General features: G+C 38.8%; 1 protein-coding gene across 2 annotated transcripts; it reads left to right on the top strand.

Annotated features, from left to right (window-relative positions):
* Window positions 1–9,268: 9,268 nt before the first annotated feature.
* LOC130685342 (runt-related transcription factor 1-like) lies at window positions 9,269–26,157 on the top strand. Of its 2 annotated transcripts, XM_057508636.2 has the most exons (7): window positions 9,270–9,539; window positions 10,691–11,260; window positions 13,133–13,246; window positions 21,458–21,613; window positions 22,011–22,307; window positions 23,975–24,293; window positions 25,344–26,157. In XM_057508636.2, the coding sequence occupies exons 2-7, from the start codon at window positions 10,786–10,788 to the stop codon at window positions 25,846–25,848; spliced, it is 1,866 nt and encodes a 621-aa protein (XP_057364619.1). In that variant the 5' UTR covers window positions 9,270–9,539; window positions 10,691–10,785; the 3' UTR covers window positions 25,849–26,157. The 2 variants fall into 2 exon arrangements, with proteins under 2 accessions (XP_059350441.1, XP_057364619.1); XM_059494458.1 differs by lacking the exon at window positions 21,458–21,613 and having other exon boundaries at window positions 9,269–9,539.
* Window positions 26,158–26,448: the final 291 nt, after the last annotated feature.

The raw sequence follows: 26,448 nt of genomic DNA, 5'->3' as shown, positions 1-26,448 counted from the left end.
CCCTACCCGCGGCTTAGCCCTAGGATATGGGGGTGGCAAAAAAAATTCACCTGAATTTTTTATCTTATATCTTACTATCTCTCCCACCTTTGCCGCGCTTTTTTATGACTAGGGTGCACGTAAGCACCTAAAGCGCGCACCTTGATGTCTGCTGCTAAGGAAGTAGAAGTTGCTGCCATCCGCAGGTATAACAAATTTTAAGGAAAATAGAGTTACGATGTTGTTGAGGCATATAACTCGTAAGTGATCGCCTTACTTCCTCTATTCCCGGTTTCATCGTCACAGTATTATCTGGTCCGTTAAATAACATTTTATTTCCAGGCATGTTTTTTCCCATTGTGAACTTTAGATTTCTACTCCTAGGGTTCAGATCGAATTGAAAGCGACTTTAGGGCTGCGTTTTGGCGTCTACTGTCTGGGAAATTTTTTTTACTACTATCATTTTTACGTACATTACCGTCAAGTGGTTTTAGCCTATACGCAGCAATTCTAAGCAATATCAGCAATGTTTCGTTCAAATGTTTCATTCACCAAGAATCATATGAAAGATGTCGTCCAAATCCAATATTTTGCTACCATTCCAGCAGTTCGAATTCTTAGAGGCTAATTTCGCTCGTGTTTCCCTACTGCTCTTACGCTATCTTGAATTTTAATTTGATAAAAAATTAAGCTATGTATAATTATCGGGATTTGGTCCGACATCTGTCAGGACGTTAAGAGAAGGCTTTGAAATAAAAACTGATTACCTTCGCGTGTATCGTGTGTAAATATTAAGTGTCCATTTGTGTGAATGTTCTTTTTCCAGTCCATGCCCATTTATGTGACAATAAAGAAAACTGCAACAACAAGGAAATACGATCGATTTGTTGATAGACAACGGCTTCTTGAGACAGTTTAAACGGCTCTAAACTAATGACAATCCTAAGAGTACAAAGTTTTTGATGAGAGAGGTACGCGTCAACGTCATTGAAGAGAAGGAAAACGTCTCTTTGCGAAATTGACAACATAAACGAGTAAAACACTCCTTCCTAGAGCCATAGGGAGAGTTGACGTTATTTCAGAATTTCACATTTAACTGACGCAAACCACAAACACCCACAGTAAGCCAGCAGTAGGCAGAGTAACATCAGAAAATTCAAATATTTGTCTGCTTATGAAGAATGAGGGAATTAGCTACTAGATGGTGTGCCGAAACGTTAAATGGCGGCTTTCCCTATTCCGTGTCCCATTTCCTTATCTCTGGGCAAAACTATTAAGTAGAAAAATCATAAAGGTAAAAGAAACGACGCGAATCGCTACACCACGACGTACACCTCGCGCAGAATCTTCTAAAATCTTTTAGAATCCTCAAAAATCCCACAGAGTCGTCAGATTCTCCTAATCTCGAGAATCCTACAAAATCTCACTCGATCTCAATTATTACAGCGAGCTTTTAAAAAAAAAATGGATCCACGTCATTTTTTTGCCCGTCTGCCCTTAAGTCATTTTGAAAATCACGAGCTCACCTTTTGACGGGAAGAGGTTGTGACAAAAAGGCGGGCAAATGCGAAAAAAGATCGATGGGCCACAACAACAAGCGTTTTGCGGGCGGAATGGATCGACTGGCAGAGAGGCTGTCGACGCAGCTACAGCGGGTTCTTGGCGGGGAGAGTGGGTTGACCGGCCGGGATTCGAGAGGGCGGACGGGTAGAAGCAAAAAATTGTTCGACGGGCAACTATAGCGGGCGCTTTGACGGGTCTACTAGAAAAAGATGGGCAAATGCAATAAAAACAGGGGCCACTATAGCGGGCATTGTGACGGATAAAGAGTGTGGCTCGATGGGCAACTACAGCAGCCTTTTTGGTGGGCAGAGTGGACTGTAAGGGGGTGGTCGGGAAGAAACAATGTAAGGATTAACGTACATTTACAGCGGGCGTTTTGGTGGGAAGAAACTGTGAAGGGGAGGCCGGGCAGAGGCAATGAAAGGGCCAACGGGCAGAGGCACCAAAAGAGTCGATGGTCCACAACAACGAATATTATCACAGGCAGTGATTGGGTCGACAGCCAGAGACTTGAGAGGGAGGATGGGCAAAAGCAATGTAATCGTCCACAAGCCAATACTGCGGGCGTTTTGGCGACAAAAGTTTGAGTCGACCGGGCAGAGAGGGTGAATTTTTAAATTCTAGTGGAACAGTAAATAAAATAATAATAATAATTGTACGAAATTTCATTTTTTTTAACTACCCCTTCCCTATAAATCGTTTATCATATCTCTATAAATCATATCGGCTGACAGATAGTGCGAGGGATTAGACAAGCCGAGGCAAAGGGTGAGGTAACGGTTAGCTACAACAATCATTTGACGGGCAGAGACAGTGACAGAGTCTGCGGGCAAAGAAACGAGGTGTTTTAATGTGAAAAAAGACTTAAGATTAGAAGGGCAAAATAATGGCGATTGGCAGAATAAAATTAAGAAAAAAAAAGAGATTAAGATACGCTAGCGCTCCTCCATTCCCCGCCTCTGGACGGGCCTAAAGTAACTAGTTATATTATGTTAATAAAATTTTGTGTTTTGGAAGAGTTTCGATCTTTTGTCATTTGGGTTTGAACAGACGACATTTCGTTTTGATAAATCATTGTTGTGGTTATTTTTAGTCATTCTTTTCTTGGTTTTTTCTCATTACATCCCGTTTGTTGTCTTCCGCAATTCGATTAAGAATAAAAAAAGGAACCGAATGACTCAACAAGCTTTTAAAGCTATAACTGTCGAGAATTAGCAAAAATTTTAGGAGAATTAGAAATTGTGTACGAATTAAGTAGATCGGCTATACACACATTTCCCATAAGGAGTCTGTTAGCGAAACCTTTGTCCGAATTCAAATTTTTCTCTAGCTGTTTCGTCGTGATCTTTTCTCCTCTTGCCTGTATACGTTTCTTTTTCAACTTTTACTCGCGATGATTCTTGTGAAAAAATGTTTCAATTTTTTTAAGGACGCTACTTCGACCTCGCTATAGAAAATTGTAAAATATTCGCGCAACACAAAAAAAGAAACCCAGGAAATGAAAATGATTAAAAAAATTTCACGCAAAAAAAGATCATGGTTTTGCCATTTATGGCAGTAACATTAGAATTCATATGGCTTACTTTGTAAGTGTAAATATAAGTAAGAGCAGGTGAAACACTACTTAGAAACAGCTTTCGTTTTGTTTTTCGATATATAAGCTACTTGGCTGAAGTTAGTTACTAAGGTCAAAGTATGGACAGGTGATGCAAACTAAGCGCGGGAAATTCAAAATGTCTCGTTTATTTATGCAACAGTTGCAAATCCCAGCTTCCATTTTGCAATCTTAGTCCCTTCGTTTACGTACAAGGAAGTTAACGCTTATGTTCAAAAAATCTCATTTTGTCTCAAAAATATGGAAAATTTTCGGTTTGCGTCGTTTCTATATCCATCCGTCCATTTTTCCGCATTTTATTTACTTTTATTTGAAACTTTGGTTTATTTGAGTTGCCAAATTTGGACGAGTGCCCGTTCCTTTGCTGTGCCGTGCCGAACTCAGACACGCTTTGCTGGATGTGGATTAAATGTGATCAATTATTGACAAACGTATGAAATACAGTATAAGCCATAGACATTCTCCCCCATTTCTCCTTATATTCCGTACTTCCGTGTAACGCTGACTGCTCTAGAATAGATCTCACGGTTGACCACCTGTCTTTTTTTTTTCGAATAAGGCATTCTTGGCCCGGCAGTCATGTCATGCACTTGGTACGAATGTACTATACTCTGTCAATCAGTCAATGCTCATATTTCGCCCTACTGTATAATTCTTGTTAGTTGGATTGTTCAGCTCCATGTGCGTTTACTGAAATGATAAGTAACACTTAAAATCGAAGTTCTTAGATAACTAGCCTAGTATCCTGTGGCTGTCTTTCGGTTTCTGTGTATTTGATAGTAGTCCACCACAAGTAGTATGGAACAATCTTTGCAGCAATTTCTGCTGCGTGAAACTACTTTAGATTCTTCAAATTTGTGCAATTTAATGGGCTCATTGAAAAAAATGGATAATGTTATCAGCTGTGCCTTTATCCGAGCATAGTTCCAGGAAGTTTGTTACGGAGAAAAATGTAAACACCGCTGTTTTTTTCTGTATTATTTTTTGGGAAAAACATCACGAAAAGCTTCAGTTGATTCATGCACAAAGCACGGTGCGTCTATTGACACAGGTGTACTGAGTGGCAAGTGCTATGTCACAGTTGTGACTACCTTAGAGCTACTGCGTTCGGAATATATAGCTTAGAAAGCGTTTTATTAGTTGAATTCTAAATTTAAAGATATTGGACAGTAACATAGATTACCGTGATCAGAAACTATTTCTCTTTTCATATTTTGTTTTTCCTAGTGCAGCTAATCCCAACAACTAAAATTTTGAAGAAAAGGAGCTTATACTTGTAGAATTAGGGCCCAATAACCGCATCCGAAAACGCTATAAATTAGGTGACGACAGAAGGTTTCATACCAACAGTGTATGTCCCCATAAGCGTCATATATGTTCTAGGTTTCTAGTTCTTTTATTTATTTTTCTTTATTTATTTATATTTTTTTTTATCATTTTTTATTTTTTTTTTTATTTTTTCAGTTTTCCATCGCCTCATTTTCTTCAAACGTACAGGTACAGTACACCGGTAATTCCCTAAGTACTGATGGTAACCGCTGATTAGCTAGAAGCCACTTTGATGGATTACGCTCTGGCTCATCATCGGTGGTCGGTTCTCTTCATCATCAAGCACCGTCATGTATCCAGAAGTAGAAAACGTCCGAAACTACAGTTACTTGAAATGAATAAGACAAAGACTGGGAAGAGCTAGCTGTGAGGATAAAAAATAGTTCGACAGGAACATGCATACGCAATGAGATGGCAGAAGCATAGACGCCTGTGCCAAACAGAGCGAGCGGCCATGTTTTTTTCCCGACGCTCTCTAATTTGCGTGTGGCCAGCCGCCCCTCATTTTAATGCGATCAGCACCTTTTCCTAATTCGACGACCGGGAAACTCAATTTCCATTTCCTCTTCCCTTCTTTGGCCTCCATTATCCAGAAAAACAACGACGAAACAATCACTCGGCAAATATAATGGACGCCCATTTCCGAAAGCAAACTTTTCAGAATCCTTTTACATCATCATTAATAGTCATAAAAAAATTATTTGATGCCACTACGACTTCATCACGGGAAAAAGAGACTTTTAATTTCCCAAGCATCTTTCTGAATCTCCGATTATGACTAAAAGAGCTTTTACCAGGGCTTTCATTATGGTTCGTTTCGTACCCCGTTAGATTAGATGGGAAATTAAGAGACTAATAGCGATCATTAGAAGTGATTATCAGCGTCATCAGTTCCGGGCTTGCGTGTAATTTTATGCGATCGTGAGAGCTGTCAAAACTATTCTCAAGACATTTCGAACCAGGCCTTATGCCTCTGTCTATCTCCTCCCACCCCTAAGAACAAAATATTGTTATCCGTTTTGTTGTCCCCAATAAATTTTCTTTTTGGCACGGCTAACATTCACAATAAAAAACGATGTCAAGTCCGAGAAGTTATCCGACGTTAGCCAAATCACAATTTTTAAACCACCCACGCACTGTTAGAAGTAAGAACCTAAGCTTACTGAAATTAAACATCAGCATGATCAACTGCAAAAAAAACTTATCCTGCTTCAGCATGCAAGGTACTAAAACAGTTGTTTTGTAAATATATATATATATATACATACATATTAGTGTCCAGTTTATGTCCATGTGGACATACATTGAGTCTTTGTCTTATAGTTTTACCTATTGTTTATTATGTTCGCGTATCTTCGTCATGGGTTTTTACAAAAAACCGTCCCCCCAGCTCTATGCTCGCAAAATGATTTCACAAGCCTTCGGCCTCTCGCTCCCCTCCCCCGCCCTCTCCACCACCGCCGTAATATGTGCTCGTTGGAAATTAGCAAAATCTTTATCCTTTCCCCGGAGAGTAATTCGCGCAAAGCAAATTGGCTTGTGAATTCAGACGCTATTGCTAAATTATGTTGAGTGATAGTTTTGTTTTTATTTTATGAAAACGAGAATTATAAATATATGTTTGACGAAAAATCTTTTTGTGTGTGTGATCATGTGTAGTCCTGTCGCTGAAAGACAGTAAACTGCAACGATGCAATTTACGTTACATTTCCCTTGAACTACATTAGGTAGACTATTGCCTTAAACCATCCGTGATTTTGTTGCCTTTGATTGTCTTATGGAGCCCGTCGTGAAATCAAGATAGTTTCCCTGAGGACGTGCCTTCTGGCGTAAAAGCTGCGCTAGATTTCTGGCCACAGGAAGTCGAATTTTAAATGTATAACATCTACTATGCAACCCATGCTAGCCAGGGGAATGATTGTATTTTCATCTTGATTTCACCCGTTCAGTTTTGTATTCGTGCATTCCCTCTCTTTTTTCAGGTTAATTTCTTTTTCGCAAATAATTTAGAATTGCAATAGCTATACCTATCAGTCAGGAAGTGTGGAATGCAAACCTGATGGCTGAAGCCCTTCTACAAAAAGCTGCATATTGATGTCTGCAAATATGATCAGGCTCCTTAAGGTACAATCATTATTTCAGGTTATGGTGGCATGAAATCCTAAAGAAAGCATTTGACTAAAATTCAGTAATCAAGACGCTCACAACCCCCAGCTCTAGTTGCATTTTATTTTAAACAAATTAGTATTTTGCATAGTTACATTTTCCAAAGTCAGCGGTTTCCACGTTTTCTGTATGAGATTTGAGACAGTATTTTCTAAATAATTCGTTTTGTTAGGCAAAGTAACCTGTATCGCAACACCGACTAGGTTGCTATAAAAAAAATTTTCTAACCAGTTATCTGATAAACCGTTTCGGTAAGGTACAACACTGTAATTGCTTCCAGTATAAACTCAAACTGTACTGTGACGAGAACATGATGACTTTCAAGAGATTACAGAACCTCCCAGAAATTGAACGTTTGATTAGGTAAATTGAGTAACGTTTCTTGAATACACGTTTGTTTTGAAAAAGAATGTCAGAGTGGGAAGCAGGTGGATGGCTCATGGGAAGTCTTAAAGCTTTCAAGGATGTATCGTATAATTACACACAACATTACCTATGGTCTACCCCTCCAGGGACAAAATATATTTTCCCTTTTCCATTTCTTTACTGCTCTTTCTAGTTTCCGCTTCTCGTTGTAGCCTTTGCTATCGAAGTAGTGTCTGCCCAAAGAGTCGGCATTCAAATATAATCATCATACGAGTTTGCTTTTATTTCCAATGGCGGATGCAACTTTTCAAAAATGGTCAAGTTAAAACGAAGTGATATCGATACGGTAGTAGCTGACAAATTTTGTACGTGAATGTACTATGCATTTTGCAAGCGTAAGGCAACTGTCCGAATTGCGCCCACTGCATCTGACAATAATGCAAGGGCTATGTGTGATAGATAATAGTTACCTAAGGGTGATGGAAATGATTTTAAGAAAATAAGCTTAATGTTATAAATATTTGAAACGCTAAGTAGTATTTCACATTTGAGTTTTCGAGCTGTTCGAAGATTTATTTATTTATTTCATTTTTATTTTATTTATTTGGTTGTTTTTTGCTAGTTGCATTTAAACCGACCATAATAGTGGGTTAAACCAAATAATTACAGCAGCGCAGGGGTTATTTTACATCCGTGAGATTCTGATGGATGTCTTATGTCCCTAATTTTAAGACAAAAGTGTAGCGACTATTACTGTCCGGCACAGGCTCAGAAACCCCGGTTTATTGTATCTCGGTAACTGTAGGAGAAAACTCGGTTTGATGGCCAATAACATAAGGTGTTTCATTCGAAGACTAACTGCAATTTTGGGGATTTCCTCTAGAAAATCTCCCCTTAAAAAATATAAATAAAATAATAATAATTAAATACTTTTGCCTGTTTTCTTGTGCTAGCACTGCTTCATGTTAATAGCTTACTGCAAGCAGTAGAAATGTAGCGAATATAGCGAGAAAAAAAAACTTATTTGCTGTTTGATTACAACAACAAATTACAATCTCTGTTATTATGTCAGAAAATCGAGAAGCATATTAATCAAACAAAAGGTTAGTAGAAGAAGAGTTTGGCAACGAACTGAAGTTCAGACAAGTTTGGTACAAGTTTCAAAGTAATTTTGTTTCAAATTTATTGTCTTATGTGCTTATATGTTATCGCAAGATTGAATGTCAATCCCGATTATTTTTGAATACCGTGATATTACAACTAAGGCGCAGTACCATATAGACGAAACGCTGATCGTAATTCAATGAAGTATCATAGTAATTTAATCACAGACCAACTGCCTAAAATTTTTTGAAATATGAAAAAAAAAGAGATAAAGTTAAAAAAAAAGAAAAAAGACAGAACGAATATCGTATCGCGAGGAAGGCTGTGTAGTGAAATACAATATAACGAAGGGTGGGGTGGTCTCCTTGTTCACACGGGTGTAAGCGTTTCCCCCAATAATACTTGATATGGCCACCTTTACTGGTACGCTTCTCCACAGCCCACCTTTCCCTTTTGATACACATACTTGATAGCGCATTCTGTGTTGTCGGAGAAGGGAAAAAAAAATAAAAATAACAATCTTAATGTCGCCTTGATGGTGGGTGGTCATCAGGATCACATTCATTATTCATGCTTCAATCGTTTTTTTTTATTTACGGTCTCTTTTTCGACTTAGATCTTATTACGTACACTAGTAATCAACATGTTTGGCGTCTATTTACCAACGTACAGTTGGCACCTATACCTACAGCAATGAAATCAATTTATGTTGGCCACCTGCATTCATTGCTTCAGAGCCAGTAGTTACGCACGCTAGAAGGCAAGGATCCTATCATGGAATGTCACTGGTCATACTGAAATAAAAAAGGCGATAGGAAATCATTATTTCTGCATTTCCAAGGAAAGCCCAATTTTTTCACGTAAAGTTACTGTGAACTCAATTCTAGCCAAAGTGAAGGGAGGTCCAGTTAGTCTCATTGAATTCGTGCGAGCGGAAGATATAAAAAAGGGAACGCCACACTTGAGCGAAGAACTGAACGAGAACGGTCTCGATTGGATGTGCTTTATGGTAAGTTATTTCACTTTGAACGGAACGCGGTTTGATTGGCTGGCGACGACGCGCGCTAGCCCCTCCTACAGAAGTACAGCCCTTAGCCGAATCCCGAAGACACCGACACACTACAGACATGTTTGCTACCGGAGCTTTTCTTTCGTGCCTTTTGGGCACGGGGAATGTGGTAAGGCTTTCAGTGGCGTTGCAACTGTGACGAGAAACAGTATTCTCTCATTTTCATCACAACAACCTGTTTTGCATTGACTTATGGTTCATTCACATCGTTCAGACATCTTCTGGTGAATTATCGTCCTTGTGCGACAAACGCATTACCGAAGCCCAGTGAAGTGTTGTTAAATTTATCATTTCAAAGGAATAGTGTCGTTTTTAATCAGTTCGGCAAGTATTGGAATCATTCATAAAGTAAGTATGCTCTCCATGGTTTCAAGCTCCGGTGTCGTTAATGGACACGCTAATATTAGAGCTTATTCTATTTTGTGCTTGGAAAAAAATGAACGCTAATTCTACGTTATGGCATACAAGCAACATTATAGTTTTCATGATCCATAGGTAGCTATACCACCGTTTACCTGATTCTATCATAGCTGCTGAAAAATTCAAGACTTTCTGAACACCTTTATTGCATACCGTTCTTTTTATTGGGGCAATCTTGCAAAATCATGCCTGAGAGAGAGACAACTGCCTAGCCGAAACAGGCTTCTCTATTTGGAACTGAAACAGAACGGAAAGCTGTAGAATTAAGAGCTACTTGGAAAACAGGGGGAATGAGAATTTCCTCCATAAAAGGGAAGCAAAGGAAACAATGCAGATTTGGACAAAAAAAAATAAAAAATAAAAAATACCTAGCATAATACTATTGGCAGGACAACTTATAGTACTAGTCACTATTAGGGGAATTAACTAATAAGGAAACAATGAAACTACATACAGTATGTCAACTCGTTTTTTGTTTTAATTGTCCCTGTTGTTACGACTTTTGGTGAGACGTGCATCTGATCGAGCAGGACATTGACTTTGAACCTTAACGGGAGGCAGATCGTGCAAGATTTCAGTTCATATTTTCCCTTCCTGTGGAATGCATATCTTTTTTGTTCATATTCCAGCATATATTATCCCATGCTTGGTAGTGTAACATTAGTGCTGTATGTGTATGTTAGTCTTCAAAGAGATACATGGAGTTTTAATGGTAAAAGAAAATGTAAGCTTCTTGAAATATTGTATAAATCACCTTTGTTATCCATTGCTTGGCTGCTGCACAGCTATTTTGCACACCAACCGATTATTTGGGGACACCGTAATCCAAAGAAATCCGCTTATCTTCAAAGGGCGTTCCTACATTTTATACATACACACATTTAAATGGTTTCGAACGAAAAATTTCAACTCTATATTTGCTGATTCGTAATAGTTTTAAAGTTATGTTATTGCTTAGACCTATTCTTATTGGTGGTTAATGTAGATTACGAGCAGCTATGAGCAAGTGTCAGTGGAAAATGAAAATGCATTTTGATTGACAAAAACATGACTACATCTCCCATTTTTGCGACTTTCAGGTGAAACGGCGAAGTTGTGCTGAAAGACTATTCGTTTATCGTGGACATAATCCGCTTGGCATTCGACACGCTATTGTCCACGAACAGTGTCAACCATGTTGCTAGCAAACGAAATGCATATGCCATCGGGTCAGGCTGCTGCTACACCGCATCACCAATCCGTTAGTAGCGAACTGGCCTCACCAACCGAATCGTCATCCTCGTCACCGTCTCAAGGGGGAAGACCCGACAGTGCTCCCTCGACCACCGATTTAATATGGACTGATCGGGCATTAACCGAGATCATCGGCGATCCCTCTGCTCCGTCGGCCTTGCTGGGTGGCGAGCTGGTGCGCACCGGGTCTCCTTGCGTCATCTGCACGGCTCTGCCCACGCATTGGCGTTCGAACAAGACGCTACCGACGGCATTTCGCGTCGTCTGTCTTGGAGGCGTCGAAGATGGAACTCTTGTGACCGTGAGGGCTGGTAACGATGAAAACTGCAGCTCTGAACTTCGCAATGCCACCGCCATTGTCAAAAATCACGTGGCTAAATTCAACGATCTCCGCTTCATTGGCCGATCAGGAAGAGGTACGTTTATTTCCACTTAATTTGTGTGCTACTGAGTCAGAATCTTAAAAGAAAAACCAAATTAGTTCACGATTTAGAATATTTCGGTATGTGACTTGTAATCTATCGCAAAAAAAATACTGTGGTTATTTATATTGCCATTATCCATCGTTGATCGCATTACGTCATATGGAATATTCACAGTTATGCGGAAATATTTGATATGACGGCAAAAACAACGGTTTGACAGCTACTACCTGCCAAACCCTATCGACCTGAATCCTAACTCTCCACTTGGTTTGCGTCAAAAATGCACAAAAACTGAAACTAAACTCTAATGCTGAAAAATAGCCAACATTCGAGATTAATTAGAGTACCCACGTTGTACGAAGAAGCTTTCTAGAATGTTTGTCGGATATCAGTCGGAAATCAGTCAAAAGCAAACTTTGCGTGTTCGGTTCATTTGAAAACCATCTGCGGGACATTTCTATCCTCATATTTTACTCTATTTTGAAATATGAATAGTTCAGAATTGTTTGGACAATTACGTTAATGCCAAAAGAAAATGGAAGATTTTAAAAAATCATTGCGACTGATCATGCGTGGCTGTGCTTGCTCCGTTTTCGAAATCTCAGACCAGTTTTCATTCCAAGATTTGTTTTTTTTCTGGAAGAAGTAAGTCTAAAAAAATTTCTTGGAAAAAAAAGAATTAAATTAAATTTTCATTCAATCTTCTTTCAGTCCTGCTGCAGCCATAATACAATGGTTGCAATATAAATCTAGCAGCACACCAATTGTTGGTCTAGAAGGCGAAAACGAAATTGACAGACTTGTATTTAAAAAGCTATTGAGATCATTCTGCGACGTGGCTCGTGCCTTAGTCCATTTTTATAAACACTTTGTTCCCATTCCTCAGAAAAACACGTATCCAATAAACAAAAATATAAATCGGGCTAGGCTATCGAAATAATTTTATTAATTTAGTTTCTTCATTCTCACGAAAATGTGATTATCCACGAAGGGTTGTGTACGGTTGAGAATATTCGGTTGTTTGGAATTTAACTAAGGCCTAACTGATGTTAGTACAAGTTAAACTTCCCAAAGGAACTTTTTCCAGTAAAAAACGAGCTAGGGGGTGGGGAAGTAGTTGCGAGAAAAATTTAAGAAGGCGTTCTAAAAGAAAAAGAAGAAGAAGAAGAAAAAAAATGGCTGTTTCCGGTAGGTCGTTACCAGAAAATAAAAAACGCCAAAGGGTTTGAGAACAAGGCACGGTTGTTGCAAAGGGAGCTCTTACACCCACACAGGCACTTGATTATTTCAAATAAAGGGAGGAAGACTATTTAAGTCAGTAACGAAAATAGGAAACAAAGAGGTCAAAGATCGACCATTTTTCCAGCTGGAGCATCAATTACTATGGTGCCATGCCGTCGGTATCTACACCTAATGTGAGCACCGGTACCGGCATGATTCCTTTGTCCACAGCTTAAACGTAAGCTTTAAAGGATATGATACGGTGGCGCTATACGCTCGACTTGGGAATCCACAGTACGATTACAAAATGAGTTCTAAATAAGTTCTTCCTGCATGACTCGTATAAGACGGTATAATTTTCCTTCACAAGTGAAGAACATAGACAATGTATCCGCAACATGCAAATATGTGTTTTGTTGATGGTAGCCAGGTTTCGTCACATTCGTTCCCAAGTAGACCATGCAACCGTCCAATTCGACAGGTGGAAAATGTTCACGAGGGAATGGTGCACGTTTCCCTGATATGGAAAAAATGCCTGTGGAAAGCTAATGAATTCAATTGTTTCACCTGTCTGCTGATAATTGCTTAAGTTTGATCAAGCTTCACATCGGCATATATTAACTATATTTTTCTTTTCTGCAGGAAAGAGCTTCACATTGACTATCACAGTTAGTACGTCTCCTCCACAGGTGGCCACCTACTCCAAAGCCATCAAAGTGACCGTTGATGGTCCTCGAGAGCCGCGAAGCAAAACACGTAAGTTACGGCAAGCCATACAGTCTTGTTTAGGATTCTGTTTGATTATTCAGCCTTTCGGCGTGCTAAATTAAGGGGTTCAATGAGTAAATATGATAAATAGCTTAGCTCTTACTGCCATTCGCTTCTGCAACGGCACGAATGGCCAAACGCCAGTAGCTGAATGCTATCGCTTTTCATCGTTTTTTTCGGTTTTTTGTGATGCGTAACTGTATTTACAGTATCTCCCGAAGCAAAGCCCATAACGTCGAAATTGGGGCAACATGGTTATCCCAATGTTGTTGGCAACGTCTTTACATTCCCAATTATTCTTTGGGGCGACTTGTTGCGTGCGCTCGTCTGCATTGTACTTTCCACGTATTCATCTGAGCGCACTGCTACGCCGAAAGATACGGATTAATACTTATAGTTTCTAAAATTCCCGGTTCTCTTCTGCAGAATTTAAAAAAAATGGGAATTGAGAACTAGCCTATCGCAATATTTGAATGGTTGCACACGCCTCATGCATTGAACTCAGTGTTTTAGGGATCCACTTTGAAATTCTTTTGAACTGCTCTATGCTTTATAGTGTCTCACTTTTAAATTTCATTTCCCGCTGGATGAAGTACAAAGCACCTTGAAGCTCACCGACTTTGCTATGTACGTTTTTCACATTGACGTCCACGATTTACTTGAATTTGAATAGCATAGCCAGGATATTGAATTCAATTTTGCTAGTTCATTCGAAATCGCCATCGCAACGAGTTTTCCGGGAAACCCCTAGAACCAAAAAATGTACATAAAAACCTTTGCGTATTAGAAAACTTTGACATCCGTTAACCAGCATTGTATAAATCACACGCTGATAGGAAGACTAGCTAAGGTTACCGTTGCATGTGTCAAGATACGGGTAACTTTTTTGTCTTATGGCTTGCAATTTGCCAGCCTTCATTTCATTTTAGAAAAATTATCAGTTGGGACTGGATCTGTGCAAGGTATGATGAATGGTTGGATTCTATCAATGTTACACTTTTTTTTTGCATCGACAAAAATAGTAGCAACTTGCCGTTAGAAAGAAATCTCTCAGTTGAAACCTCTGTTTCCATTTTCCTATGCACTGGTAGTGACATGAGTTTAAAAGCGATGAGCTGTAATATAAGTAAGCAAAGACAAGAAGAAAAGATATGCCGATGTTGGTAATTGCACCACTCGGCCTAATCATTGGAGTTTTAGAAAAATTATTACCAACGGTATGTCATTGACACATAATGGCTATATTACGAATTACTAAGCTGAACTGAAAATCGCACCTCACCGAGAAGTTCGTAAACAGAACTTGAATCTCAATGCATTGCTTACAAAAAAAATTATTGGATTTGATTTTAACTGCAAAACTGGGCGTATGGTGAACTTAACTAATTAACTATTTCGCCAGTTCAGATGTAAAACAGCGAGTTTCCATATCCTAACATTTGGTACTTAGCAGCTGAAACAATTTCCATGTTGATTTTTGATAGAAAGAATATATATTTATATATATATATATGGAATATATTATTCCTTCCGCCTATAACACGTACCGTAACTACCGAGGGAACTGCACGTCATATTAATATAACGTGAATGGGTTATAAATTCGGCGTAGTCAGGAAACTAGAAAAGGTGAAATATCATTATTAAAAATTGTGACTTCGTGAAATCCAGCGGTGTATCATTTTTAATGTTGCAAAATCTATGGAAGGAGCCTAAAGTAGACACAGTACATTGCAATGACATTCCTTTGCTTTGGCTCTGCAGTTACATCACACCACTGGCATCCGTGTTGTTCTAGGTGTGAATTAATCTTGCAGTTCTTGCAGTCACATAAATGATGCAGATGATGGAGATTTTAACGCCAGATATGTCCTTCTGTGTTCCTTGTTGTTATTACATGTAAATGCGTCGTACAGTAAAACTAGAGCGTATCAACAGGAAATAACTGTGGACTCAAGGATATTCTAAGTATTGCACTTGTAACAGCTGGGGTTGGCTGTCTAGCACATTGTAGCTCAAAGCTGTTTGTGTATGGTTTAAGAATATTACCTGTAGTCACGTAAAAGTGGGACTCGGATAAAAAAATAAATAAATAAATAAAAAAGGAAGAAGAAAAAAAAGAATGACCCCAGGGCCCGTACTTGAAACACCGTGGTCTCGACAGCCATGACGCATCCTCCCCTAATCACACGCACCTTCCCCACTCTTGCAACAGCTGTACACAATGTGGGCATGCACCCCCTCATCTTACGCTAATTACACGCTATTGTCCAATTTAGTTATTTTTTTTTCTCTTCCGCCATACCGAATACTTGAAAGAAAAAAAAAAGCTCCACACATTGCTAGGCAGATGTGTTTATTATCGTGTCACTCAAACTAATACGTCCTGTAAGAAACAACGGGTGGTGCGAGTATATCTGGATTTGTATTCTCGTAATAGCCGTCAAACTTTTTTCAATTATATTCATTCTTTTCGCTTTGATCCGTATAAAAACTCGTCACAGCTTTCACGCTTCACACTGCTGCCGGCAATTGGTGGCATTTTCCACAAGGCTCAACGTGTCAACAAACAAATCAACTGATTAAGCTGAGGCGCGTAATCATAAATCTAATAACATTGAAAACTTCGTCTGTCGTGTGAATTTGTCACAAAAATTAGCTCAAACAGCAATGATCTGAGTTGGCGTTTAACAGTTATTACCTAGGGAATCATAGAATTCTTTCTTGATGCATTCCAACTTCCACTCAAGAGGAGATATTCGCAATAATTTTTCACTGCTTTAGGTACTAACCCCATTCTAGGTTGGCCTCCCTGTCTAGAAGTTTGGGGTGACATTATAAACCATTCCACTTTCAAATATGCGTACAGTATAAATATATCTGAGGGTCATGTACGAGTGGGAATAGATGTTACGACAATGGAACCGTGCCGATGGAAGAATTTTTTTTCTCTCGAATGCTTGTAATTGCAGCCTCAATAAGTAAGCTTTATTTTTCCTTCACGCTGCACTGGCAACCGGTAATTACGCTATGAGCTAGCTGAATTCAAGAGAAGAACTCTTTCTATACAGCGAAGTTGGAAAACTGTAAGTTTCAAGGTTGCAAACAAGTCGACTGTTCCATGCTGTATTTTCGGCATAACGAAGGTCAGGAAAAAAGGAAAGACGACCGGAACTTCGATTTACTCCATTACCTTCATTCTGGAAAAAAGGCGATTTGGTAAAATTCTGGGAAAGGTATTCCCTTTCAGACTTAAACGCTGCAAGTAGGTTTTTTTAGTCGTCGTTACCGTATAGTCTGAGCAATGAAATAATTCGACCTGACTAATGATGACGTAGCGATTATCTACCTGCCTGGACTGACGATTGCGTGTAAATCAGTGTTGGAGAAATTGCGACGACGCTAATATGTCATTTTTCGGTGTCTCCGCTGCCTAATGCATCCGCATCCTCTGAAGCTAAAAGAGCAAAACGCGTGTTAAAGACGCACGAAACATGACAGACATGGTTGAATGAGGGGAGCTCGGCTGCACGCACGTCGGCCCACACGGTAGCAGTGCCAGACTACCTGCAATCAACTGTTGCGTCTGGTGTTGTTGTCCTTCCACCATTCTCTCTTTCTTTATTAGTTCCTTTCAGCCTACTGGAGACTAATTGCTATGTTCCCCTCTCCGTCTATTCATGCCACCTTCCCTTTTTTTTGTACTGGAAAGAAAACACACTGGTTTCGGCATCTGACACACATCATCATGCACACAAAGAACAGTTCTAATTAGTATTGTGATGTGCTTTTGAAGGTAATTACTCTTTAAACACTTATGGCCAATGCTTATTGTCAGTCCTGATCAACGCCTAAACAACTGACAACGTAAGCTGTAACACAGCATCGTACACCATCTTAAAATATCTCTAATGGAAACTTTTAGCATATGTTTGAACGCATTCAATCTTCATTTCCCTTTACCTCTTATAAGGAATTAATTTGGCAAGTTTTTTTTCCTGAAGTTTAGGCTACCAGGAATCTTTAAAATCGACAAGCCGTGTAATACCGCTGTACTTACATTTTTTTTTTTTTAGTGAGGCTTACGGTTCATTGTTATGGTTGCAAAATGTTCTGGATTACTAAGATTATTAAGACTTGGATTCGTGGGTTGGCCACTAATTTGAAAATATGTAAATCTACAATGACGTACAACACAGTAACAATTGCTAGCAACTACTATTGAACTGTTGCTTTGTCAACAAATGCTTATCGTCCGCCAATGCAAAACAAAATATTCATAATCCGTCGCGAAAGAAGATGAAATATTTTTGTAGATTATGAACAGCGACAAAAAGGAAAACAAACAGCCAAAGAAGGGGGGTAGGGGAATGCAACGATTGTACGTACTTGCACATTCGGCTATAGATATCATGCATCGCTATACAGTAACCTATGTATGTATAGGATTTTTTTTATTCTCCCTAAGAAAATTTTGGTTATCTATCGCGCCAGCTTCCGCTGTGGCTGATACAACCCAACTTGTTTTGGTTTTCAGCCGGCGTTCTTAGAAACAAGGAAATACTCAGCGGAAATATCACAACTACAGCTCTATATGGCATAGAAATATCGTGACACTGTTTCAATATGCTACGAATATCCTGTAGTTGTATAGAATGAAGGCACTGCGGTTACAAACAAATTCTTATCTTTCGACGGAAAAAGATTGATGGGCTCCTTCTGGCAGTTACTGAATTATCGGCAGAAATCAGCTTTACGCTACATATATTCACGACATCGTCTAATATATAATTATTTCTTTATTTCACTTTTTTTTTTATTGTTCGTTTTTTTTTTTGGAGCGCCGAGAAATGTTTCCTATTAGTTTGTGACCAATATTTTATTTTACTTTTTTCACATCCAGCGAGGCGAGGTAATCTACTTGGATACTAGGAAATGTCCCATGTAGCCAGAGCTTTTTTAATTTAGTTTTCTAGTTACCCAGTAGTTCTCGTGTGAAGAAACGAGGAGAATCCCAAAAGACCTCTTAAGCTACAGAGGCCATAGACCATTTCCGCTTCTAAAGCTATTGAACCGTGGGAATCTTGGACATCTATAATTGCAGTTAGGCTTAGCCTATAGTTGCTCGCATTTGTCTCATCAAGGACGATGGCACAAAGTGAATTCGCGTACAAAAATAAAGGATCTTCTACAATTAATTCTTTAGCGCTGCAATTTTTCCGAATTTCTCACTCCTGTTAACTCATGTTGGCTATCTATAAAACATCCTAGTCTAATAAAACGGAAAACAAGAACATAAACCTTGTTTTCACGCGGTAATGCAGTTGCCTGCCGATGCCGTCAAAACTTGCAGAAACTTAACGAAGATGTTTCCCTAGAAAACGCGTAGATTTCATTTTGGGTTTACTTCAAAGAAACGGCTTAGCTACTATTACTAGTATGTAACACCAATAAGGTATAGTCATCGACGAAAACGTTTCATTTGTTAAACGCGTAAAAAAGGAAATCCTAACCAAACATTACTTATCGCCAAAACGTGCATAGGCTGCATCCGTATTTTCTTATCTCTTGATTCCCGCTCATTTCTGCTTTACACATCCTTGACGTGGAACGGAAATGGAACTCAAACTAACTAGTTATCAGTTTTCAGTTATATAGATGGGCTTGACGTATACTTGCAGTTATTTTCCAAGTCATTCTTTGAAAGAAAAAATGAAATTCTAACTTAACAATACAATTTAAGTAAAAAACTATTAGTTTATTATGAATAGCATTTACGTTGCATGTTGAGTCCGGAAGAGAAAAGACCATAAACGGCTAAAACATTGCAGACCATACGTACTGAAATTGGTCCATGTGCCGGTACCACTAATCGAGTCTTCTGGAGGCATTACAACAAGCTGTTCTTGGGTAGAATAGTTTGATATGTTTGAGTTTTTACTTGTAGTTAAAGTAGAATTGCTAAGATTCCTTCGTCCCACCAAAAATGCTTTAAAAAAGAATATAGGTCTTCTATTGTATATTTTTTGGTGTCTCGTTTTTTTGCGTATCCTCTCCTATTTATACAACATTTAATGTTTAACATTATGAAATTTTGTTCGTATCCCTAAGGCGAATCTCTTAGTTTGGCCTTTTCTTGTTTTCAAAAAGTCTTTTCTTCGAAGTCGGACGTGTTTGTCGATTATGACTGAAACGCGTCACCTTCTGGCATTTGTTGTTTGATCCGTTGAGACATTCGGCCATTGCAGGTTTTATCTATTTCTGTCCTAAGGGTGAAGTTATTATAGTTTGAAAAGGAAAAAGCTATAATCCGATAATTAAGTCTGCTTTGATACCTAACCTCCTTAACTCCATAAAATTAAATGCTGTTTGGAAGAGAAAGTTGCTTGAAGTAACAAAGAACCGAAGGATAAAAGGGAGGCACAGAGCCAAGGCCTATGCGAGGTCTCCACTCAACCGTGTTCTTCATGGCTCATTTAAATTGCGCGAAGTTGTGATGCATGGCAAGTGAAGCGCGTCTCTTAACTCTACATGGGAATTTTGCTAGCTAACTTTTTACCATGAAAGTTAAATGTAATAAATGTGACAACTAAAACTAAAACAAAAACACCCACAAACACGCACAAAACACAAAAATGCAGCTGTGTTGTTCATTGGCTTTGCTTTTTACGATTGACCTCAAACTAATCCCTTTTGATTAAAGATTCAACGAAAGTCTTTGATGAACGCCAAAAAATTTGAAAGTTGGCTTGTAATATTTTTGGGTTGATCGGTGTTTTTTCAGCCTTTTGAAGAATCGTTACATCATTTATTTCAATTGATATTAAAGAACGCCATTTAAGCGTTTCCCATCCCTTTGACTGAAATACTTCGTTGTCTTGTCATGTGACGCATAACTTGGTGCCCATACTTGTTTGGCTGTCTCATACTACCATCAACCCTTAAGGTAATATTGGGGAAAACAGCCGGAATACAGATTATCTTAATTTATGTTCGATAACCTGGATAAGAAAATCTGTCATTCGGAGGCCTCGTTACGTTCTTATAACGGACCTTCCCCCTTCCATTTGCTTCCCAATAGGAACAAGAAAACATTATGGTAAACATGTGCTACTGGAATTAGTGAAATAGTTATCACCATTAGCTGCGTGTCGCCTAATACGTCCGCCTTATTTTCTACACGTGAGTGCATGGAATGAGAATAAGCATTACGTAATGTCCGTCATGACGACGTAAATAGGCGAAACATCTTGGAAGGTAAATGCTTCTACACAGGCTACCTGAAGAAAACTACATATTAAACTGAGAGCAAGGAAAAAATTATTTAAAATGGGACGTAATGCACATTGATTACATTCATTAGTTCCGCGCTCAGGCAGATGATGCCTTAATGACTGCAAAGATGGATTGTCATTTACATGGCCCTGCACGATCACTACAAAAAACTAGTTGAAAGCTAAAATAAACGGCATTTCGTTCTTGGCAGATGGTATCTATTACAGAAAGGATGGTAAAATTGCTTTCCGTAGTAGGATCACTAAATTGATTATTTTCACGCTGTTATGCTTGCGCTTGTCGGTGAATGAACGTTCATTTATAGTGCTTCTGAAAATACCCAGTTTGAGTGATTCTCTAAAGCTTTTCGCAGACGACCTAGCTATTTATAGCAGGTTTTATTTTGTGGAATTAATTACACACAATGCCAATCCTTTTGGAAAATTCGGCAAAATGTTTTTCTTGCGATGCTTTCTAAACACAGGCTCTCGTTTTGGTTGTATTTACCGACTTTCAGTTTAGGCGCATTCAAAACGCTTATTCGGCAAATTGACGACATGGAAAATACAATTGCGATTTCGTACGGCATTTTCCATCTTAAAATGCTTTCGCTTCACATTTTTGCAAGATTTTTTTATTTCTTTAGAAAAATCGTCAACGTTACAGAATAAACTTCAGTTCTACGGCAAATACCTGTCCTCTTTACATAGGCCATAACGTGTTATACTTCAGTTTTGGGATATTAAGAACCGCTATGGTCTTTATCGACATGACTGTCGTCGTAGTAATTAGTACCAGTGCCAGTAAATGAAACTGTAGACTTTCGTTGTCAACTGCGTATTTAGCCTGGTGTAAACATGTGTCAATTTGCCTTTTTTTTTGTCTTTGTCTTTCTCTTCTAATACTATGAACGTACACGAACAGGGCAGCAACAGTCGTTTCGGCCATTCGGTCTCTCATCGGCCCAGCGGCCATACTTGCCTGAAAGTTTACGTGAACTCGATTCCCACCGCCGCAAGACCGACGCCCTTGCCAGTCTGCATCCTTCATTAGGCTTCACGACCATCAACAACCACTTGGGTATACTCATCTTCTTTCTTCGGGATTTTATTAAGTTATGAACTCTGGCACACATGTATTTTTGTTACATGCTCGAACTGACTTGGCAGATTTCGACGCATTCTAAGAATTAAGGTGTCTGTCAAGACCATCTGAGTTCCAGGAGCGCTCTGGATATCGCAGTATATCATGCTATAACAAATTCCATTTGTTGCTTAAATTTAACAAAAGACGTGTTATCATAATATTTAAAAGAAATTGTGCAGTAAAAAATAACAACAGCGATAAACACCACAAAAGGAGATACTGCTATTGACGACGCAATTTTAAACGATATCACGTTTCATTCTTACGTTTCTTTCATGTCTTTAGATGCGTCAGAATTTGGCAGATAATTGAATACCGTTGCAATTTACAGACGCTGGCCAGCCAAATCATTTGGCAACCAACCAAGACGCAATATGGCCGCCGTACGGTGGAAGCGGAGGTAGTAGTGCTGGGGCGCTGAGTAGCGGAAGCAGTAGCAGCAGTACAATAAGCAGTTCCTATCCGTCTTACCTTGGATGCAACGTCACATCCAGTCCTAGCACTACGTACAACCCACCCGTCTTGACCTACACCGACCTCGGCGTAGGAGGAAATGGAAGCACGCCTTCAGGCAACAATGCAGTCAACGTCTCAATAGCCCACGGACAAATAGCTCCGACTACAGCTGGTATGACCTATTTTTTTCTCTATTGCCAAAAACATGCACACCTTTTTCGTTTCTACGTTTTTACCTTTCTTCTTTATTTTTTCTTTCGAAATTCGTAAGTTCTGTTATGATCATAGTGATCATGTTGTTTGTTAATAAGCATGAGAGAAAAGGGTGTTACTGTAAACTTTACTTTTTAAAATAACTGGACGAGGATATATTTGCCTCATATCTAAAGGTGATCGGCAGATTTTAGGATTCATCTAATATTAAATAATTGTTCGTAGTTAAACAAGATCATCACTCCTCCTCAATCACCCATCCCCCATCTACACTTGCTAACATATTAGCGTTAAACGATCATTAGGAGCCCTACTGTTATTCATCTTAAATCTTCATTATTTTTTATGCATTGTTTACTGCAGAGACACACACACAGACAAAACAAATATGTTTCATACAAAAAAACGTTTCAAAGTATCGTTCCAGTATTCTACCCGCCCATTCTGATTAAGGCTCAAACAGTTTGCTAAGCAGTAGGTTTTGCGAGATTAATTGTGATTGTCTGACGCGCTCCGCGTATAGGTATCTCTTCACTAGCACATTTTGACTCCATATCCATACAGTGCTTTTCAAAGCGCTCGAAAGCTTTTGGTTCAACATTACTAACGTAGTAAACAAAATGGTAAATGCAGTAAAGCCAAAAATGTTTACCGAAATAGGAGGAATAAAAGGGATAGCAGTGTGTTCGTAAACCAATAAAATTTTATTGAGACTATTTCCTGGTGGAGGGTAGAAAGTAAGAACAAGGAAATGGGATCACGTGTTTATACAATGTGCATTTCTGGACAAGCAAGCTTCGCCCATAAGGTTTCTTTTCGTTTTGAACGAAATCTCGAAAAATTGCCGTAGTGCGTAGGCAACCTGTTTAATGGCAGAATTCATTAAGAAAAGCCAGTAAATTTTTCAGCTGAACCAAATTTAAGAAAAAACTGAGAAGAAGGGCTATTTTGTTAGGCTACACGGAAAAGTTGCCACGAGTTTTTGATGCGCTGCCAACGCATTGTGCAGTAGGAGGGCAACCGGAAGCAATTCATTCCAATCAGCTTGAGCCAAGGGGGCATTTACGATCGTGCACAGGTGTAATCATGCAAGGTAACATATCTTGAAACCCTGAGCATGGAGCAAGTTTAATTTTAGTAACGACAAAATGGCGCTGAAAACTCAGTGAGTCTTTTGCGATACTGAAAGACATTTGCGGAGCTAGGATGCTTCTGATAGATACTTTATTCTTATCGAGACTGTGGGTCTACACCACTAAAATGGCAAACACTTCCTGTTATTGTCTGAGCTCACCAACCTTACTTTTTAGGTAGCAAACAATACTCGAAACAACCTGTTCCGTAGCTACAGTATGTTGAATGAAAATGTATTTATTTACATTAATTATATCCATATGGTAGTTCACATTACGCCAGTTTAATTTACTAACACAAGAAGTGCAGAAATAAAAAAAAAATATATAGTGCATGCTAAATACGCTATGACAATAGAAAACGGCAAAGAAAAGCTACGTTTTTCGATACAAAATTCCCATATCTAAATGAATTTTGAAGCTTTGATTTTATTCCAATGAAAAAACACGATCATGACTTAAATGAAACTACAATTTGGTGATTCTGTTTCAGGTATGGGCGATTGCAATGTTGGATTAGTGTCAGATTTTGGTTCCGATTACTCAATGATGAGCACAAACCGATACCATTCCAACATAGTGGCTGCGGGATCAGTGTCGTCATCTGAAGGCAACGGTGGAAACGTCGTCGAAATAAATCCTTCAACCAACGACCAACACACTCACTATGCCCATGTACAGAGTAACGGCAGCACAGTTTCTGGAACCGGTAGCGGGAATAACAGCACAGTCAACTCGAGTCAATTGTTCCATTCACATCACAATATGGGGCATTTCGCACCATCCGCCGCTGCGTTTATCTCCGGCACTGGGTATATTGTTTTATTCTCGATTTACAATTTCATTTCATCCCGTCGCAGAAAGATTTATGAATTATTTCACGTGGCATTTTTAGACTTCTTCATTGTGTCATATTGTATTTTCCCTTTAAGTTTAGTTTGTTGTGAAAATTAGGCAGAATAAGTATGCACCTGTATAGAGTGCAAAATAATTCTTCAGAAAGCTTTTAGTTTTAAAGCGTACATGCCATGTGGGTAACAGATAAATGAATGATATCAGTTCGTTTGGGCGTCTGTTTGAGGCTAGGCCGCTTCAATTTTTTTAACTCTGTCAGAAAACGAATAAGGTGAATTAGTAAACTTAGTAAACTCTTAGCACATTAAAAGATGAACTAAGGTGTATGTAAGTTATGTTTTACAATTTAGCTTGTCTGAAATTAATACTGAAATAACCCAACCAATTACCGGCAACTATTGATTGGAAAAGGAAAATGGTAGATTTCGCATTAATCAAGAGTGTTGTGAGACAGCGTGGCTTGGGCGACGGAAAATATACAGTAGGTATTTCGTGTGGGTTCATCTTTCTTGTACCACCTGACCCTACTACCTCCTTATGTTCACTTTTGAATTCAATCTGAGATACCTTGTTGTCTCAAATGATAACCATACCCGAAATACTGTAGTAGATTGCTTTGTCTTTTTGTGGTATCGTCTAGCTATTTCGAGGAATAATCGATATGTGCAAAAACGGCAATAATAATTATTCAATAATTTAGCAAGTGACTGATAAAAATAAAAATAGTCATGTGCTTTTAGTTCCAATAAAATCTCTCCTAATTTAAATTTTAAACATTGTAGGAAAAGATATAATCTATAACTGGCAGAATCGCATATTCAGAAAATTCTTTTATTTTAATTATTGGCTAAAGAATACAAAAAAATAAATCATCAAGAAATTACAGTCTGCGGCAAAAATGTGGACTAATAAATTTCTCTGCTCGCAATTTTTTAAGTAAACATTAATTCAAGTAGAATTGCGAGCTTTTTGATCGATACTAACAATCGTATTCTACATATTTGCAGAACTGGTAGTTCTCCGACGACTTATGCCCTGCTTGGCCATTCTTCTACGTACTACGGTACTGCGCCGTCATCTTCGGTTGCGCCAACACATGGACAAGTGTCATCCGTGGTCGGACCAGCATCAACTCATGGTTCGGTCTATCAATCCATCGTATATCCGCATACCCATCAATATCATCATGGAACAATTCACCACACCGATACTAGAACGTCCCTTTATGCTCAAAGTCCTCACCATGGAAGCCCATCGCTATACCGTGTTGACAATCGTCATCACCAACAGCACGACGGATACCTAGAATCGCTGAATTCAGCCATTGGGGGTAACGAATCAAGTGGAGAGATTGGTGAGGCGCTTCATGGATTAACTGGATCCCCACCGGACAATCCGAACGGTCCCGTCAACAGTGCGTCAAACGGGTCCGATTCTCCTGAACATGAAACGGGTGAGAACTTGGGGCGAACTCAACCCTCTACGGATCCAGCTGTTTGGCGGCCTTATTAACGAAGCACGTTATACAAATAAAAAGAAACAGCTTTCAGCAATTTTACCTATAATTATAGATAACACGTGCAATATGTTTACAGATTCTTAAGCAGGAACTTCCATTTTGAATTTCTATTATACTTTAGAGAATATTGAATGTTTTAATGTTCACAAAACCAAGTTTTTCCATACCAAAGAAATGCCAGCACTAGTTGGGTTGTCGGAAAAATAACTAGTTACCCAATTCCATGTACTGTTGACTTACGAATGGACCATAAACGAATGAGTTCCGTTCATAATGCGCGGTACTCAGCACATCTCTGATTATTCTTGTTTCTTTGAACTTATCGCTTTATAAACTATGCCCTCGAAAAATATTAAACCAAAGACATTATTCCAATAAGTTTTCAAAAATTTATCGTTCTTGGACCACAGTATCAACACCAAACTTGCCAACGCAGTTAGGGAGTCGTCATGAAAAACAATCTTTTCGTTATACCTGAATTCTACTGACCCTACATTAGTACATTATTTTGTCTGACTATGAGGCTCGAACTCAAGCACATGCCACCTATCAACGAACGAACGAAATGACGTCAAAGAAAATTTGCCAGCTTT

This window comes from Daphnia carinata, chromosome 3, assembly GCF_022539665.2.
Source record: "Daphnia carinata strain CSIRO-1 chromosome 3, CSIRO_AGI_Dcar_HiC_V3, whole genome shotgun sequence".
In the NCBI taxonomy this organism is placed as follows: Eukaryota; Metazoa; Arthropoda; class Branchiopoda; order Diplostraca; family Daphniidae; genus Daphnia; species Daphnia carinata.
This window is presented reverse-complemented; position numbering and strand designations above follow the sequence as displayed.

What these genes read in the sequence shown, in the direction of transcription:
- LOC130685342 (XM_057508636.2), top strand. Translation starts at nt 10,786, where the DNA reads ATGTTGCTAGCAAACGAAATGCATATGCCATCGGGTCAGGCTGCTGCT. An exon ending in CATTGGCCGATCAGGAAGAG is followed by an intron (nt 11,261 to 13,132) that starts GTACGTTTATTT and finishes TCTTTTCTGCAG; the next exon opens with GAAAGAGCTTCACATTGACT. An exon ending in GACCATCAACAACCACTTGG is followed by an intron (nt 21,614 to 22,010) that starts GTATACTCATCT and finishes TGCAATTTACAG; the next exon opens with ACGCTGGCCAGCCAAATCAT.